This window comes from Psammomys obesus, unplaced genomic scaffold (assembly GCF_907164565.1).
Source record: "Psammomys obesus unplaced genomic scaffold, mPsaObe1.curated_primary_1811, whole genome shotgun sequence".
Lineage (NCBI taxonomy): Eukaryota > Metazoa > Chordata > Mammalia > Rodentia > Muridae > Psammomys > Psammomys obesus.
In genome coordinates, this window is record NW_026585895.1 from 48,744,725 (window position 1) to 48,761,951 (window position 17,227).

The following is a 17,227-nucleotide window of genomic DNA, read 5'->3' on the forward strand; positions in this document are numbered from 1 at the left end:
ACACCTTTGAACCTAGCACACAGTAACCAGGACAGCCAGGGTTGTACAGTGAGACCTTGTCTCCAAAAAAGTAGTTAGATGGGGTCCCACTGGAGATGGGTCTGAGACAACACGGTTTGTTCTGAGATGAGAGATGTGGGGTGACGGAAACATACCTAGGTCGGAGAAGAGGATTGTGGGATGGTGGAGTCATAGAGACGTGGCTGACACCTGGGAGCGTAAAGGGTGGGCAGCGACCTCCTCATGCCGAGAGGCAGCTGGTTCCCACCTGTGTGCCTCGCTAGTCTTCTTGGGCAAGCTGCTGCCCACCTGGGGCTTTGGTGTTCTCATCTGCTAAGTGGGTGCGTTACTTACCTCCTTTCGAGGTCTGTGAGCTGCGCTGAGTGCTGGCTCCAGGAATGTGGAGCCTCCAGCTTTCTCCCAGTTTCTCTGGGCTTGTGAGAGGTCAGGCTTTGTATCCATCCTGTATCCCCTGCCTTACCATCTTCCCCTCCATCCTGACTCACTCTCATACTCCCTCCATCTGTGTGTAGATTTCCACTTCTGGCACCCCTGGTCTGACTGACACCCCACACCCCCAGGGGACAGGAATCTAGCCTTTGGGACTGAGAGAGGAGCCCTGAGAGGGCTTGAGGCTAGAAGGAGGGGGCCTCAGCCTTCTGTACCACTGAAGGAATTTCCCAAGCCGACCCCCACCAAAGGGCCGGGCCAGACAGTGGCCTCCAGGAGACACCGAGTAGCTAGAAGAGTCCAGGAGCAGGGTAGAGTTCCTTTTTGGCCCTCTTTTCTTTCTGACAGATGGCACCAGGCACAGTGTGGGATGAGAAACCCCCCCACCCCACCAGGGAACACCACTGTGTCTCACTCATTAAAGACCACACGGGATAACGTCCCTTTGCATATCACTGTATTGTCACATGAAATGCGCATCCATAAGTGCCTGACTTGGAAACGACCTATTAGGTCACAGAGTCCGGCCCCTGGGGGCCAAAGCTGCATCAGTGCCCAGAGACCATGGCAGGAGCCTTCTGTAGGTTTTGGCCTGGGCACCTGCTCTCCCCAGGTTTCAGAGCTGGATGCTGGGAGAGTCCCAGGCCCTTTTGGCTCCTGGACAGCAGCTTCCCGAATTCACTAGGTTCTTGGTGGGTTAATAGTTATTCCTGGAGAAAAGGCTCGCGTGGTCAAATAAATTTAGGAAATGCTGAGTTAAACAAGCCCTGAACAGCTGGTTTTTCTATAGGACACGTCAGTGTCCTTCCAAATAATCTACACCCTTGTGAATACCCACTGTGGGGGCTGAGGGTGTGGGAGCTCCCAAAATGCATTGGCCCACAAAAGCCTTTCCTCCAGAAGTATCTTGCAGGCTGGGGCCCCCAGACACCTTTTGGAACGTGCTACCCTAAGCTGTCGGTGACCACTGATGGGCTGGCACCTATGTTGGGTGAGAGGTGGGAGGATTTCCCCCAACTTTGTGCTGTGGTGCGGCAGCACAGTACAACTGCTACTGTCACAGCGGTGAGGGGGCAAGACTCCGCTCCTCCTACGGCCATCTTGTTCTTGCCTGTTGTGTTGTCTTTAGGAGGGATGGAGGCTAACCACACCTGCCATTCAAGTTGTCCCGGCTGCCTCACAGGATACACAGAGTCCGGTGAGAAAGACAAGAAGCCCCACAGTACTAACAAGCCAGCCTGCAACCAGGATGGGGCAGTTGAGTCAGGTAGTCCCCATTGACCCACCTCTAGCCACCTCTTTGGGCCCAGCTCTGCCCAGAGTATGGGTGGGTGGTGGGTGGTGGTGCTGGCTCACCAGGCAGAGATGAGCATCTGGCAGGTATTGGAAGACATCCACACAAGCTCCACCAGGCGGAACTGGAAGTAGCCAATGATGAAGCCTGAGATGACGTCTGTAATGTGATGGCGTCCGATCATCACCCGTGACAAGCCCACGCAGAAGGCCCAGAGCACCAGCAGCACACGCAGGGGCACCGCCAGTACCAGGTGACTCAGGAAGAACTTGGACACCATGGCGGCACGGCTGGCATGGCCAGCGGGGAAGGCGTAGATGTCCATGGTGAGGTAGTCCAGGAGTCCAGGGCTTGTCTCATATGGGCCTCGGCGTTTGATGAGCTTCTGTACTCCAGCCACTGTCATGATGTCCAAGAGCAGAGCTGTGGATGGGACACAGAGGCCTGGGTGTCAGTGCCACTGGTTGGCCAAGCTCCAGTTCCCAGCCCTCCCCCTCCATTGGCTTTAGTGACATGAGAGCACATTCCTATCCCAGGGCCTTGGAACTGGCTGTTTCTGTTTACCTGGACTTCCCTTCTCTGGGGTATCCACTTCCTTCAACAGAAATGCCACCCCTGGTACCCATTTGTAGAAGCTCCCCGCAGCTTCCTTTTTCTTACTGCTCAGCATATTAAACATTTTCTCTTTCTTTCTTCCTCCCCTACCTTTCCTGTGTGAGTGTGTGTTTGCATACAGAGGCCAGCAGTTAACAATGAATATCTTCTTCGATTGTTCCCTACCTTATTTTTTGAGGCAGGGTCTCTTACTGAACCTGCAGCTGTGATGACAGCTGGCAAGCCTTAATCTTCCTGTTCCTGGCCTATACAGTGCTGGAACTATAGGCACGTGTACTTGGGCATGCCCAGTTTTTTATGTGGGTGCTGGGGATTTGAACTTAGGTCCTCATGTTTGTGCAACAAGTGCTCTTACCCACTGAGCCATCTCTGCAGTCCCTCCTTGCCCTCTGACATCTTATTTCACTCTTATCTGCTCCCGACCTTCACTACTACTGATGAGTCATGAGCAAGCTACAGGTACCTGCAGCGTCCCAGGGCTGAGATGTGGGGCCTAGGCCATAGAATACCTCTCAAAGCATGTCTGTGAAGCTCCCCCAGTTCCCAGAGCTCAGGGATCTTTATAAAGCTGAAATGTAATCCACATAACACACACTTAGCAGTGTCAGGACACAGAAGCCAGGGGCATTTGTGTGGTCATCATGCTGTGTGACTAGTAGGCCAGGCTAGCCCTGAGCTCACAGACATTCTGCCTCCGCCCACCAAATGCTGGGATTACAGGCATGTGGCCCATACCTGGCTCCTCTGTGTAGTATTTTAAGGCACCCCTAAACTGCCTTCCATAGCTGCCAGGCTGCACGGGTCACTCTGCGTCACAGAAGAAAACAAAGCCTTGTGGGCATGAGATATTGTCATTTGTTTCTCCTTCTTTCTGGAATGTTCTGCTTTTTCCCATTGTCCTCTTTAGGCCTCGAAGAGGGGAGGCTCAACCTGTCCTCACAGACAGATTGGACTTGGGCTGTGTGTTCACTTTCACGTCTTGTGTGGTGGCCACTTCGGAACTCATCCTCATGGAGGTGAGGCTGAGCCTGCCTTGCCCATTGGCTTGTCACTTGGCCCCACACAGCGTGGCCAATTAGTTAAATTACCAACTGGAAATGTGGCTTGTAGGTTGGGCCTTTTTCCCATTTTAGAAGTTTGGGGGAAGCCCTAGTCTCTATCCTGTCTCACCTACCACCCCACTGTAGCTTTGGTGTGCTCTTCTTCTTCTTCTTTGGGCCATCAGAGGATGGCACTGTGACAGGGCCCAGTTCCATTGGCTAGTCACGGTGGCTCCCAGGTGCCAGTTTGGGGCAAGGCAAACCTTCCTCAGCCACAATGAAGCCTGGAGCTCAGACCTGTCCGCTCTGGAGCCAGGGCTGGCATTAGAAGGCCCAGCCACACTGCCAGGTCAGGAGTAGACTCTCACGGCTGCAGGGGATACTAGTGAGGTGCCAGCACCTGTAAGTCCCTTTTAGTGTCAGCTGCAGACAGACCAGCAATGAGGGATAGCCACTGTGACTGCATGGCTCAAGATAAAGTCACCCTCCTGTCCCCACCTGTGAGATGTAGACCATAAATCCTAGCTCTCTGAGGGGCACAGTACGGGCCTGCAAAAGTGAGTGGTTGTCCTGGGCAAGGGACTTAGGAAGTCCCAGGACCTAAGTCCTGTGCAAAACAGGTAAATCCCTGCCTCAAAAGCCTGGCCCATCAGAAGGTTGGGTAAGGTACTGACCATTATTGGAAGATGCCTTGTCAGGATCCTGTTTCTAAACCTCTCAGTGTATATCAGTGGCTGGGCTCTTGGCCATTACTTTCATGGCAATGGGAAAGGACAGAGCTGGGGTGCAGATCAGTGGTAGAGAAGATAGAGAATGGGTTTATCATGTATAGGTACCTGGCTTCCATCCCTAGCATGTGTGAGAGAGAGCGAGAGGGAGATTTGATGATGGGCCAGGCATAGTAATGTATGTCTATTACCTCAGCACTCTGTAGGTTGAGGCAAAAGGATGATGAATTTGAGGCCAGCCTGGGCTACATGATGAGACCTTGTCTCACAAGACATGGCAAACAAAATGGAGCCATTGCCTTCCACACCTAAATTCTTGGGTATGGTTGGCTCTTCAGATTAACAGGTGTGTGCCAGACCTGGGGCCAGTCAGACAGGCTGGCAGAGCTCCTAATGGCCGAGGAGGAGACAGACAGTCATCAAATGGCTGTACAGAGCAGTGTTGCTCCAGGTGGGGGGGCTGTGGGCAAGCGCCTGCGTAGACTGCAGCTGTCTGTGGGGCTGTGAGAGGGCTGCCCTCTCAGCACACAGGACAAGACAGCCCCCCCTCCCTTCCTCCAGTTGGCCAGCCCTGGGTGTGGCTATGATTGTCCCATAATCTGGAGCTAGAAATAGAAGCAAACATTGCCATCCCTCAAGGCTCTGAGAACTCAGCTGGCCTTCAGTCTGCTACCCCATACCTTGCTCAGTTCAGAGTGGGCTAAATTGCCTTCCGGTTGGGAGTAGGCGCAGGGTGAGGCTGGGAGAGCTGGTGAAAGCTGCCTGCCTTTGATCCTCTGTGAGGCTTGGAGAGGTCCCTTCCATCCTTGGGCCTCCACTGACTGAGGTTCAGCAGGGCAGTGGCTGGGACTTAAGCTCCAGGATGAGAGAGGTGGTTCAAAGCTGCCACTTGGAGGCTCCATGAACTTTGCAAGCCAATCTCTCGCCTGCTCCCTTTCCTTGCTGATACCCCAGCGAGCAACATGGAGCCTGTTTTAAGGGCCCCCCTCAGGCGGTGAGATGAGCAGCACCTGGGACTGCAGCAGAGGCGCACAGAGAGGCTACGCTGTCTGTCACATCATCAGTGTTCACCCATAGCACATTTTCCAGAGGGAAGCCTGAGGGTATGCCTGAGCATTCTGGGCCAAAGTTGTTCTTGAGGTCTGGCTGTCATGAAGGCCTGCCTTCTGGCTTTAGGGGTGATGAGGGCATGCCTTCTTTCTCCAGCTCAGCAGCCCTCTGGGCCTGTGGTGGCCAGGAAACTAGAGCACAGAGCCAGGTCTCCCAGTGGCTGTAGAGCAGAGGCAGTTAGGGACTTCACGTGGCCCGTTCTGGGGTTGGGCTGTTATTCTCTTGAAGGTGGCCCTGAAGCCAGCTCACCCCTCTGCAGGACTAGGGAGGCTACAGGAGGTGTGAGTGGGGGTGGGGATGCTGGCCAGCAAGGAGCAGAGACAGGCCCCTACAGGACAGGGACGGGTTTGCAGGTTAAAGTCCCTTGCCTAGGTGGTCTCTGCCTTTGATTCCCATTCAGACACTGGGAGGAGGAAGCCAGAGATCTACAGCCACCGGGAAGTGGATGTCAATAGGTCTGCTTCTCTACAGCATTAGCGCCATACCACCTGGACCCCCAGCCCCCCAGGCTTGGGGCTGCCTCCTCGTGAAGAGATCAGGGTGCGCTCCTGACCCAAGGCGAAGGATGCCCACTGCAGTGTGACTCAGAACCCTGAAGGTTGTGCAGCAACGACCCAGTGCCCTTCAAGGCCAGACAGATGCAACACACCACGGCTGAGTCTAGACAATGAGTGCCCAGCAGCCACTGCAAATGACAAGGCCGCCAAGTATTTATAGCCACCAAGGGAGAGAGAGCTACAGGGCGGGCATGCTAAGGGAAAAGGCCAACTAAAAGGCAGGATTTACAGTCATGCCATAAAACGAGTGACCAGTCTGCCTGGACGCAGAGGTGTGCGAGGTACCAGCCTTCCTAATGTCAGGCTTTTCTCTGAGCAGGGGTGGGAGGGGAGGGACGGGGGAGGTAGGAGGTGGGAGCAGTCTTGGAACTCAATCCCCCTACCCCATGAACGTCTTTTTCGTATACATGGTTTTGAGGTTCTTTTCAGCTGGGGGTGTAGATTAGTGGAATGCTTGCCTAGCATGCATGAAGCCCTGGGTTTAAGCCCCAGCACTGCATAAAACAGGCCTGGGGGCACAAGGCAGTCCTCTTAGCACACCGGAGACGGAAGCAGGAGGATTAGAACTCCAAGGTCATCCCTGGCTACAGAATGAATTTAAGGCCAGTCTGGGCTACATGAGACCCTGCCTTTATCCCTGGTTATTTTTTTTTTAATTTATTTATATATTTATTTTATTATGTAGATGAATGTTCTAGCTGCATGTACACCTGCACACCAGAAGAGGCCATCAGATCCCAGTATAGATGGTTGTGAGCCACCATGTGGTTGCTGGGAATTGAACTCAGTGCTCCTAACTGCTGAGCCATCTCTCCAGTCCCATCCCTGGTTATTTTTACCAGATAGGAAATATCATAGAATTCCTTCCGTGAGGGACCTGGAGCAGTTGAGCTCATAGACACAGAAGTGGAGTGGGCTGTGTGGGGCTGGGAGTTAGGGCTCCATGGGGGCGGACTTCCAACTCTGTAAAAGCATGAGTTTCTGGGATGTGTGGTGGCGACATCTGTCGCTGCACAGTAATGCTTAATGTCAATGAACCGTGTACTTCGAAAGATTCAAGTGACATTTTTATGATACATACATATGCATATATATGTAGACACATTCGCAAAAAAAAAAAAAGTTATCTTTTAAAAAGTCAAAGCAACATTCTAAAAAGACATGGTCTGCCTGGGAGCATTTCTGAAGCAGACAGGCTGGGTGAATGGAACACAGTGGGAGGCTGGCATGGGCCTGGCCTTCAGCTCCGACTTCCCTGCTCTCCTGGATTTCCTGCGCTGTTGTTCTGAGGAGTGTGTGCCTATCTATGTACAGCATCTCTCCTATTTCCTGTACGTCCCTTCTACCCCAGGCTCTGCCAGGTTGCTATTGGGTAGGTCCTGGGCTGTCTTCTATTTTCCTGACACAAAGGGCTCTTCACAGTGGAACATCCCCAAGCCTCTGCTTCCTGCCCTGAGGAATCCATACACTCTTTCCAGGGAGACCCTCAGAATCCTGGACACAAAACTCCAGGGTACCCGCTCAGCCGAGAGGCTTGTGTTACTGGGAGCAGGTCCCAGAGTGAAACTACTGGCTGTGTGAACACACTGGGCAGACTTGCCCTGCTCTGCATGTCGAATTCTCTTCTATGGCATGTCAGAGCCCTGACCCAGATGGGGTGGCCAAAGACCCCCCCCAGGGCACTGGCTGTCACACAGTACCTAGATAACACAGAGTGGTGTCCCACCTTTGGAGGCAGAATTGTATCCGACTGAAGATTGGAGATCAGCCTAAATATCCTCCAGTCAGCGGCAAGGTACATAGTCTCTTGAGAAGTTGTCGCCTATGTTGTTCCCAAGAGCAAGAGCTGGCGGGCAGGAGATAGGAGAGGGGACGCACATATCTTCTACAGAGTTGGCTGAGGGCTGAGTGGGAAGCTCAAGGCTGAAGAGGCTTCATCCTCTGTTCTTGGCATAAAGGGACATGGTTTGTGTGTGCTGCGTGTGTGTGTGCTGCATGTGTGTGTGTGTGTGAGAGAGAGAAAGACAGGATTGCAAATGCAGGCCATACAGCCAAGCACATCCCTGAGAGCTGAGGCCACACTAACCAAAGATAACAGGGGCACATGCTGTATGTTGGTATGTGCAGGGAGAGAGCATGGTGCCCAAAACACAAACAGGCTACTCTCAGGGAGGGACTTTGTGACCTACCTTCCGTGGACCACAAGCTGGCACCAAGGCCAGCATCGCTTTTGACCCAGAGCACCTCCTCCAGGACGTGTGTCAGCCAGTGTCTGCTCAACCTTAGAGGAATGCTACCTCCATCCCAGGATTGTCCTCTCAATTTCTGCTTAATCCTATTTAGTTTTGTCTTTTAGAGGCTCCCTCCCAGGGCCTCAGAGATGGCTCAGTTGGGAGACTGCCTGCCCGGCAGACTCAGGATCTGAGTTTAGTCCCCAGCATGCCCATAAAAGCCAGGTGTGGCAGTGTGCCTCTGTAGTCTGGCAATAGGAGGTGGAGACAGGAGGATCCTGGGAGCTCCCTGGACTGCCAGGCTAGCCAAATCAATAACCCTGATTCAAAACAAGGAAATACAGAGCAGCTGAGGAAGATACCAGAGAGACCTCTGGCCTCCACACACAAGCACACACCCATACACGCACACCTATAGTTCTGTGAGCTGAACTCATGTCTATAATCCCAGCATTTTGGAGGGAAGGCAGGACGTTTAGCTTGAGACCAGCAATTATGTAATCCTGTCTCAAACACACAAACAAACAAACAAACAAACAAACAAGGGTGGGTTATGGAGGCACATAACTGTAGTCTTAGCTCTTGGGACCAGAAGGCTCAGGGGCTCAAGGCCAGCATCAACTACATAGTGAGTTTGAGGCCACCCTGGGTGCTATAAGATCCTGCCTCAAAAGTTCCAAACAAATAAGATGAAAAAAAGCAACGCAACAAATAATAAGTGTTGGTCACGGTGAAACTCATTCATATACCAGCCTAAAAAAAAATGATGATGATGATGATGATGATAGTAATAATAATAACAACAATAAAAGGTGTTGTGAGGGTGTGGAGAGACTGGAATGCTTGTGCACAGCCAGGAGAAAGTGACATGTCCAATTGAGGCTGCTTTCCCACAGGAAAATTGGTGAACCAACAATCCACTTCTGAGCAGCCAAAAGAACAAAGAGTGCCCAAAGTTTGACTGTGCAGAGCGTAGGGAGTCTTATGCAAGAGTGGGGGGATAGAAGGGCCTGGAGGGGACAGGAGCTGCACAAGAAAACCAACAAAGCTAACAAATCTGGGTGGGGGGCCACCTATGGAGACTGACAAACCGACCAAGGACCATGCATGGAGAGGACCTAGAACTCCCTGCTTGGATACAGCTGATAGGCAGCTCAGTCTAAGTGTGGGTTTCCTAGTAAGGGGAGCAAGGGCTGTCTATGACATGAACTCTGTTGCCTGCTCCCAAAGAGGATGTAGCTGGTCCTGATGAGACTTGACAAGCTCGGGTCAGTTGGTAGGGGAGGAGGGCTCCTCCTTTCTGAGGACTAGGGGAGGGAGAGGAGAGAAGAGAGAGGGAGGGTGGTAGCGGGATAAGATGAGGGAGGGGTCTACAATTTGGATGTAAAGTGAATAAATTTTTAAAAATAAATTTAAATAAATAATAGATAGATAGAGAAATAGATAAACAAACAAATAAAAGAGCTGGGAGTGAAGACCGAGAGGCACCTGCCCCTGTTCACAGCACGAGGAAGTGGAGACACGTATCACCGGATAATGGATAACACAATGGGGCCCATTTGCACCATGTAATATTATCCAGCCAGGAAAAGGGAGCAAGTCAGGCTGACCAGATTGTTTAGTGGCTAAAGATACCAACCAAGCTTGATGACCTGAGTTTGATCCATGGACCTATGTGACAGAAGGAAAGAATAGACTACCACAGGTAAACCTCCATGCTTGCACCATGGCACATACACCACATCCCAAGTAAATGTTTAAAAAGCTTTTGAAGGAAAAACCAATGCTGACACATACTCAGAACGAACACTGAGGGCTTTAGGCTAAGTGACAGAAATTGGTCATAGGAAGACAAATACCATATAAGTCCGTGCATAAGAAGTCTCTGGAGTGCTCAGATTCATAGACAGAAAAGAGGGGTTGCCAAGAGTTGGGAACAAGGGGATGGGTAAGGAGTTGTGTATAAGGAGATGAAAAGGTCCTGCAGGTAGATGACAGCAACAATTTCACAATGATGAAGATGCACTTAAGGTATTGAATTGTAATTTATAAAATATTAAAATGATCACACACAAATTAAATAAACCAATAAATGTAAAAGTGTAATATATATTTATATGTTTTTTTTTGAGACAGGGTTTCTCTGGGTAGCTCTGGCTATCCTGGAACTCTCTCTGTAGACCAGGCTGGCCTCGAACTCACAGAGATCCGCCTGCCTCTGACTCCTGAGCGCTGAGATTAAAGATGTGAGTCACCACCACTCTGCAATAAAAATCTTTTCGCTGTCATGTTCGGGGCTGAGGAGATGGCTCCATCAGTAAAGTGCTTGATGTACAAACACGACAACCTGAACTCAGAGCCCCAGCAGCCACGTCAAAGCCAGGCACGGTGGTGCGTACCTCTAACAGCAGCACGGGGGTGGCAGAGACAGGTGGACCACTGAGCTCCCTAGCCAGCCAGTCTAGCCTACCTGTGAGGTGTAGGCCAGTGAGAATGTTTTAAAGGATGAGGAAGCACTTGGGAGGCAGAGGCAGGTGGATCTCTGTGAGTTCAAGGCCAGCCTGGGCTACAAAAGCTAGTTCCAAGATAGCTGGGGCTAACATAGAGAAGCCCTGCCTTGAAAACAATGAAAATAAAAAAATAAATAAAAAGAATGAGGAGGAAAGGAGGAGGGACGACCAATGAGAAACAACACTGGATGTTTTTCTCTAGTCTCTGTGTATGCAGGTGCACCCGGGCTTGAATAAGGATGACCCCCACTTTATAGATTTGAATGCTTAGGGAGTGGTGATATTTGAAAGGATTAGGAGGTATGGCTTTGTTAGAGGAAGGGTTTGAGGTTTAAACAGCCCAAGCCAGGCCCGGGTCTTTCTCTTCCTGCTCCCTGGGGATCCCGATGTAGAATCCTCAGCTACTGTTTCTGCCTGCATGCAGCCATGCCTCCTGCCGTGAGGATAGCGGACTAAACCTCTGAAACTGTAGGCCAGTCCAAGTAAATGCTTTCTTTTTATAAGAGCTGCCGTGGTCGTGGTGCTCTTCACAGTAATAGAACAATGACTAAGACACCTGCAGACACAATGTCATGTTCATAGTTAGGGAAGTCTCACTAAAGGACCTGGATCCCATGCAGGAGAGATGGCTCAGTGCTTAAGACCACCGGCTGCTCTTCCAGAGGACCTGGGTTCAATTTCCAGCACCCACATGGCAGCTCACAAGATCTGAAACCCTTACACAAACAAACATGCAGGCAAAAAAGCAATGCATATAAAATACTAATAAATAGATCATTTTTAAAAAAGGACTTGGATCATGATAACAAGGCAGGAGCCACCTTCTGCCTTGGACAGACTTTCAAGGAAAGGTGGGCAGAGACAGGCCCAGTCACCCATCACCTGGCTCCCTGTAGGGCCATCAGCCTGGTGCTTAGGGGAGGGAGGATGAAGGTGATGGGGTCACCGCATTAGCATCTAGAACACAGATGGGGACCAGGCAGGAAGTGGACCTAGTGGTGGTGACAATGGCCACCTAAATGCTCCAGGCCTTACCACATGCCAAACCCTCTACGTTAGGATATTTCCTTCAAGTGTCCCAACAACCCATTTGACAGATGAGGAAACTGAGGCTTCAAGAAGTGAAGGCCCTTGCCTGTGGGGTATGCACTAGGGTCTGGCAGATTCTAAGCTTTCCTCAGCTGCTAAGATTGCTCAGGCTAGGTTCTCTGGAGTGTAGGCCAGAAGCAGGCAGGGTGTACTGCTGGGGACTGTCCTGGCCTTCTGAGGCCCAGCTTCATTTTCTACTGGTTCTAATACACCCCTCAGGATCCTGGCTGTAGAATGAGGCCTCACCCTCAACCAGAGAGTTCCCTGTGCACTAGTCAGCTGCCCCATGCTCTGAGTGAGGGCTGAGCTGAACAGATGCCTCCAGGCCCTGCAGGGCTTGCAGTAGTGACATCAGCCATCAGGCCTCACCAGCAACCTTCAAATCACCACCACAGACCTGTTGCCCCTAAGGTGGGAACGGACTACACCAAGTTTTCACAGTAAGGGTCAGAACAAGCAAACAGAGTCCAGCCTGACCTAGGACTCTGGGCTGACAACACCCAGGGCACCAGAAGGCTAGTTAAGTGATAGGTCTGCTGCTTAGTGGGTGAGGGCTGGCCCTGCATGGAGGTGACTGGGGTCTCTCTGGCAGGTGAGGCCTGGATTGTGGGGCCAAGACCTAACTCGCTTTTTTGTTGTTGTTGAGACAGGATCTCACTATGTAGCAGCCTTGTTTGGCCTGGAATCTGGCTCTCTAGACCAGGATGGCTTTAGATTCCTAGAAATCCACCTGCCTCTGTCTCCTGAGGGCTGGGATTAAAGACTCATGTGAGCACCATCACTGTCTGGCTGTGCCACGTGCTTTTAATCCCAGTACTCAAAAGGAAGAGGCAGGCAGATCTCTGAGTTCAAGGTCAGCCTGTAGACCAGGCAGAGTGAGTTTCAGGATGACAAAAGCTACACAGAGAAACCCTGCCTCAAAAAAAAAAAAAAAGCCAACAAAACAAAAAGCATGTGTCCCCAAGCCCGGCCTGTTGTTGTTGTTTTAAGAAGTGTCTCAGATAGCTCAGGTTAGCCTCACACTATGGAGCCAATGATAGGTTTGAACTTCTGATCTTCTTGCCTCTACCTCCTGAGTTTCCAGACCAACCATGGTGGGCATGTCGCCTAATTCTCCTAAGCAACAGCTTTCCTTTCTGTACAATGCGCACAGTCACCAGGAAGCCCTTTTATGTCCTAACACGACACGTGTATAGCATAGTATTTGATCTATGACAAAGCTCCGTGAGTGATTTTGTTTGTTTGTTTTTTCGAGACAGGGTTTCTCTGTGTAGCCTTGGCTGTCCTGGACTCACTTTGTAGACCAGGCTGGCTTCAAACGTACAGAGATCTGCCTGCCTCTGCCTCCCTGAGTGCTGGGATCACAGGCGTGTGCCAGTGTGCCTGCCTCATGAGTGATGCTCTTCAACAGTAAAAAGCCACTGTCACTCTTCCTCAAGGAGGGAGGTCTCAACTGTGGTTGTGCCCAAGGTGGCCGGTGGCTGGAAGGACCTAGAAACACTGTTCTAAGAAGGGACTTTCAAAGTTTCAGAGTCTGGGGTAGGGAAAGTGTCTCTAGGAGCATTGTCCCTGTGTGAGAGTGGATTAAGCGGGGTTCGCATGCTTTCAGCAAGGGGAGCTCATCCCCTTTGGGAGTGGCTGTTCCCTGGGAGACTGGGGTGCGCCCGCTCTTCCCTGATCCCTACTTTGTAGGAGGCACCGAACAGCCAGAGGTGAGACCCCTTCCCCCCTCCTCAGAATAACGCTGAACAAGACTGGAGTTGCTCGCAGTCCTAATCCAGCCTCAGGCAGTTTCTTGCCCCAGCCCTTTGAGGGGTGGATGTGTAGAAGGGGAGTGTTAGAGTGACAGACAGGACAGCGTGGCTCCCAGGAAATGCTCTGCACACAGTCACCGCCATTAATTAGCACACAGGGAAGGCAGGAAGGGGCGGATGGGGTTGGGGGCAACACCACCCTGCTTCATCCACTCACATGATGGAACCTGACTCCTCAGTGGCTTCCTGAGCCCCTGTGACTCTATCTTGGGCACAGGGGGAATGTCACATAACCAGAACGAGCCCTGTCGAGAAGCTTCAATTGCAGCACCTCTGCCACCTGTTCTCTCCCCAACTCTCCCTACCCCCACGGCCCTGAAATGGCCCCTGTAAGGCAGTGGTCTCTACCTCGGGTGGGACTGTTACACACTGCAGGTTCTGAGGCTTGGCCAGGCTGTTTGGTTTACTGGGAACTCAGTTTTCGAATCTGTCAGATGGGTATGTCAGGGATGGCAGCCTCCGGGACTACGGGGAGAAAGCAGTAACCTAAGACTGATGACTCGGGAGTGAGAGTTAGGAATGAGGATGGGGGCAGAGCTAGTCACCTGCTCATCAAGGCTGTGATAACGTCTCCCTCTCTGTGTTGTGCTCACCTAGGTCAGGCTCCAGATGCTCTGAGGGGGCTGCAGGGGAACCAGGGTTTTCACTGAAACTCCTAGAACCAGAGGAGCCAGCTTTGCCTGTGTTACCCAAGCCTGGGCCTGGCTCAGAGCGTGGAAGCAAAGGCTCTCAGGGTACCCTAGGAACCAGGTGGTGCCAGGACGGTGAGCTGGGTGGGGGCTGGGCACCATCTCCAGGTAGAAGGGATGGCTTGCCTTCCACATGGGTACCACATGGCAACCGGCGCATGGACAGGGCCAGCATGGAAAGGCTAGTGGCAAAGACTTTGGCAAAGGAAACTGAGGACCAGACTCCTTTCTCCAGAGACATCTGGGGTGGGGCAGGATGGGAAGAAGCAGGCTGGTGCTCCAGAAAGCTCAGTGGTTAAGTAGGAGACTGTAGGTGGGCCCCTGGAACCTTTTGACTCTAGAAGAATCTGGGCATTTTGTAGGGCGTCTGAACTGAGCATGGAGGAGGACACACCGGGGACAGCTCAGTAATGCCTGTAACTGGTTAGGAACAACGACCTGACAGTGACATCGCTCTAGGTCACTCGGCAGAGTCCCCAAGCTCACCCCATAGCCTTGGCTTCTGGGTAGCAGCCCTACATGAAGAACTGGCCCCAGGAGGAGCCCGCTGGCCTCTGCATGCTCCAGTCACCCCCAGTCCTCTCCCCAATTTGCAGGGGGACCTTGCCTCCCTACATTAGAGGCTTGTCCGTTTCTGGGGCACCCTTCCTGCCTAGCCTCATTAGATGAGTTCCTTGGTTTCTCGGAGAGCCTGCTGATCATGGAAGGGGTGGGGCCAGCTCCCCAAAGGCCTGGGGGCCGGGTGACAGGTGGCCAGCAGGCACACTCACCTAGCAGCAGGTTCATGAGCACCTCCTGGCCGGCCAGGGTGCTGCTTCTCACCAGGCAGAGGATGGTGCCCCCGATCCAAGGGATGCCGTGGCCTGTGATGCCAATGAGCTTGACCATGGAGCGGGCACTGGCCCAGGATGCAGCCCGGCCGGCACACACCCCTAGTCGCTTGGACATGCAGATGTCAATGGCCAGCAGGGAGTTGAAGGCGATGCCCTTGAATGAGGGGTTCAGCTGCATGCAGTCCTCCTCCGGCAGCTGCTGCGACTGGCGACGCTCCCGGGCCCCGTCGCTGGAAGGTGGGGGCTGTGTCGAGGGCCCTGAGGCCTTCCTACCTGAGTTTCTGGGCTCCTGGGTCCCCTTGGGGGGCTGGTTCAGGGAGAGGAACTCAGCCCGGTTGAGGACATTGTTGCGGTCCCTGGCACGGGTCCGGCTCTGGGAAGCTGGCATGGTGACCTCGCTCACTCTGAGAAGGCCAGTCCCAGCCCAGTTCCAAGGACCTTCTCCCAGAAGACAAGAGCCGCCACTTTCTCTGTAGCAGCTGTTAAATAGAGAGAGGAGGATTGCACATGGCTTTTTACCTCCAGCTGCCACCGGGCTCCGAGGGTACGTCAGTGCCAGCTGGGCAGCCAATGGAGCCCACCGGGGCCAGCGCCAACAGAGCCAACCGAGAGGCGAGAGGAGGATGAGTCCACAGCTGAGGCCTGGCTGCCTCGGGCCTGGGCTATTTAAATCTGCCAATGGCTGGTCCTTGGGCTCTGAAGAACTCTGGGAAATGTAGTCCATTGTTCTGGATTCAGCAGCTGTGTCTTCTCTGGTCTCTGACCCTGGCAGAGATGGACCCCAAATTAACACCTACTTTTTCCAGCTGCACTCTTGACCAGTGCAGATTTTAGTAGCCGGGCCCTCCAGTACCCTGGCTTGTCAGTGGGTATCTTGTCCCAGGGGCTGGAGGGAGTTTTTGGTGTCACTGAGAACACCCTACATTGGGTCTCTGGGGCCAGATCAACTGCCCCTTAAGTGAGAACATTAAGCTTCCAGGACCAATTGTCTTTCTTCTTTATTAAAACAAAAACAAAAACAAAAACTGTTGAGTTTACTGTATTGAACTGTGGTGCACTCCAGTGGCTGTTTGTGAATCTGGCTTTCTGTTAGAGAGATGGGTGATTAATTGGGAAGAGATCTGCCTCTTAGAAGTTGTCCCTGGTACTTGAGCTGTGCAAAGGACCGAAGTACCCATCTATAGCCACCTGAGCTCCTGGCTGTGTGCTAGGAGCTGGTCACACTGCAGAGTGAAGCTGACATGTCCCCAGCCATCAGGTAGATCGAGGTTCTCTACATATTTAAATATGGGAGCTGGGGGTCACTCCTCTAGTCCCAGCATTTTTGTTTTGTTTGTTTGTTTTTCAAGACAGGGTTTCCCAGTGTAGCCTTGACTGTCCTGGACTTGCTTTGTAGAACAGGCTGGCCTCAGACTCAGAGAGATCTGCCTGCCTCTGCCTCCCTGAGTGCTGGGATTGAAGGTGTGTGTCTCCATGCCTGGCTTGGTTCCCTACATGAGCGAATGACACCAACTGTGTGGAGACCCTGCAGGACCCGAGCCTGAGTGGTTTGGTCGTGAAGGAAGCACACATGTGAGAAGCTGTGGAGAGTCTGCCTGTGGAGAGGACAGAGCATCAGTTGCAGGTACATGGAAAAGGAGAGGAGGGGTGCATCCCAGAGAGTACCTCAGGGGGTAGCAGAGAGGCCCTGCTGAGAATGTGAGGCCTGAGGGGGGCCTCCCACGGCTCTCTGGGTAGTGTCTGGAACTCCAATGCCCACAGCCCTTAGCTCCCTGGCCCTAGGCTGTTGATGGTCAGGTGCTAGAAGTAACTGCCCGGGGCTTATCACACTGGGATTACAATTTGTCTGGGATTGTCTGCCCACATCACACATCATGTCCGCCTGGCTCAGCCCAAGCCACAGAGCCCATGCATGAAGGCCCAGGACCACCCCCAGAACCTCCTAAGGACAAGAAGCCAACTCGGGTTCTGTTGGCTCTGGCCAAAGCAGACCAGCCTACAGGCTTGAGAGTCAGAGTCATGGGGGGTCTTCACAGCAGCTGCTCAGCCCATCACTTTCTGGAACCTTGATGTTTCTACTCGTAACACAGGCACCACAGTGCCCACATCTTAGGGTTGTGAAAGCTGGTTAGAAGAAGTTTGTGAAGTGCTAAGTAATTGTTTTGCTTACAACGCACTGTGGGACTCCGTGTGACATGGAGCAAAGTCCTCTCTTCCTTCAGAAGGATCTAGCCTATGGCCTGATTCTGTTCCATCCTTGGCTGGGG

At 52.4% G+C, this 17,227-nt stretch overlaps 1 protein-coding gene across 1 annotated transcript; it reads right to left on the reverse strand.

Annotated features, from left to right (window-relative positions):
* Window positions 1-893: 893 nt before the first annotated feature.
* Window positions 894-15,601, reverse strand: Plpp7 (phospholipid phosphatase 7 (inactive)). Its single transcript, XM_055600800.1, has 2 exons — window positions 14,898-15,601; window positions 894-2,167 (listed from the first exon to the last, which is right to left on the reverse strand). The coding sequence occupies exons 1-2, from the start codon at window positions 15,346-15,348 to the stop codon at window positions 1,803-1,805; spliced, it is 816 nt and encodes a 271-aa protein (XP_055456775.1). The 5' UTR covers window positions 15,349-15,601; the 3' UTR covers window positions 894-1,802.
* Window positions 15,602-17,227: the final 1,626 nt, after the last annotated feature.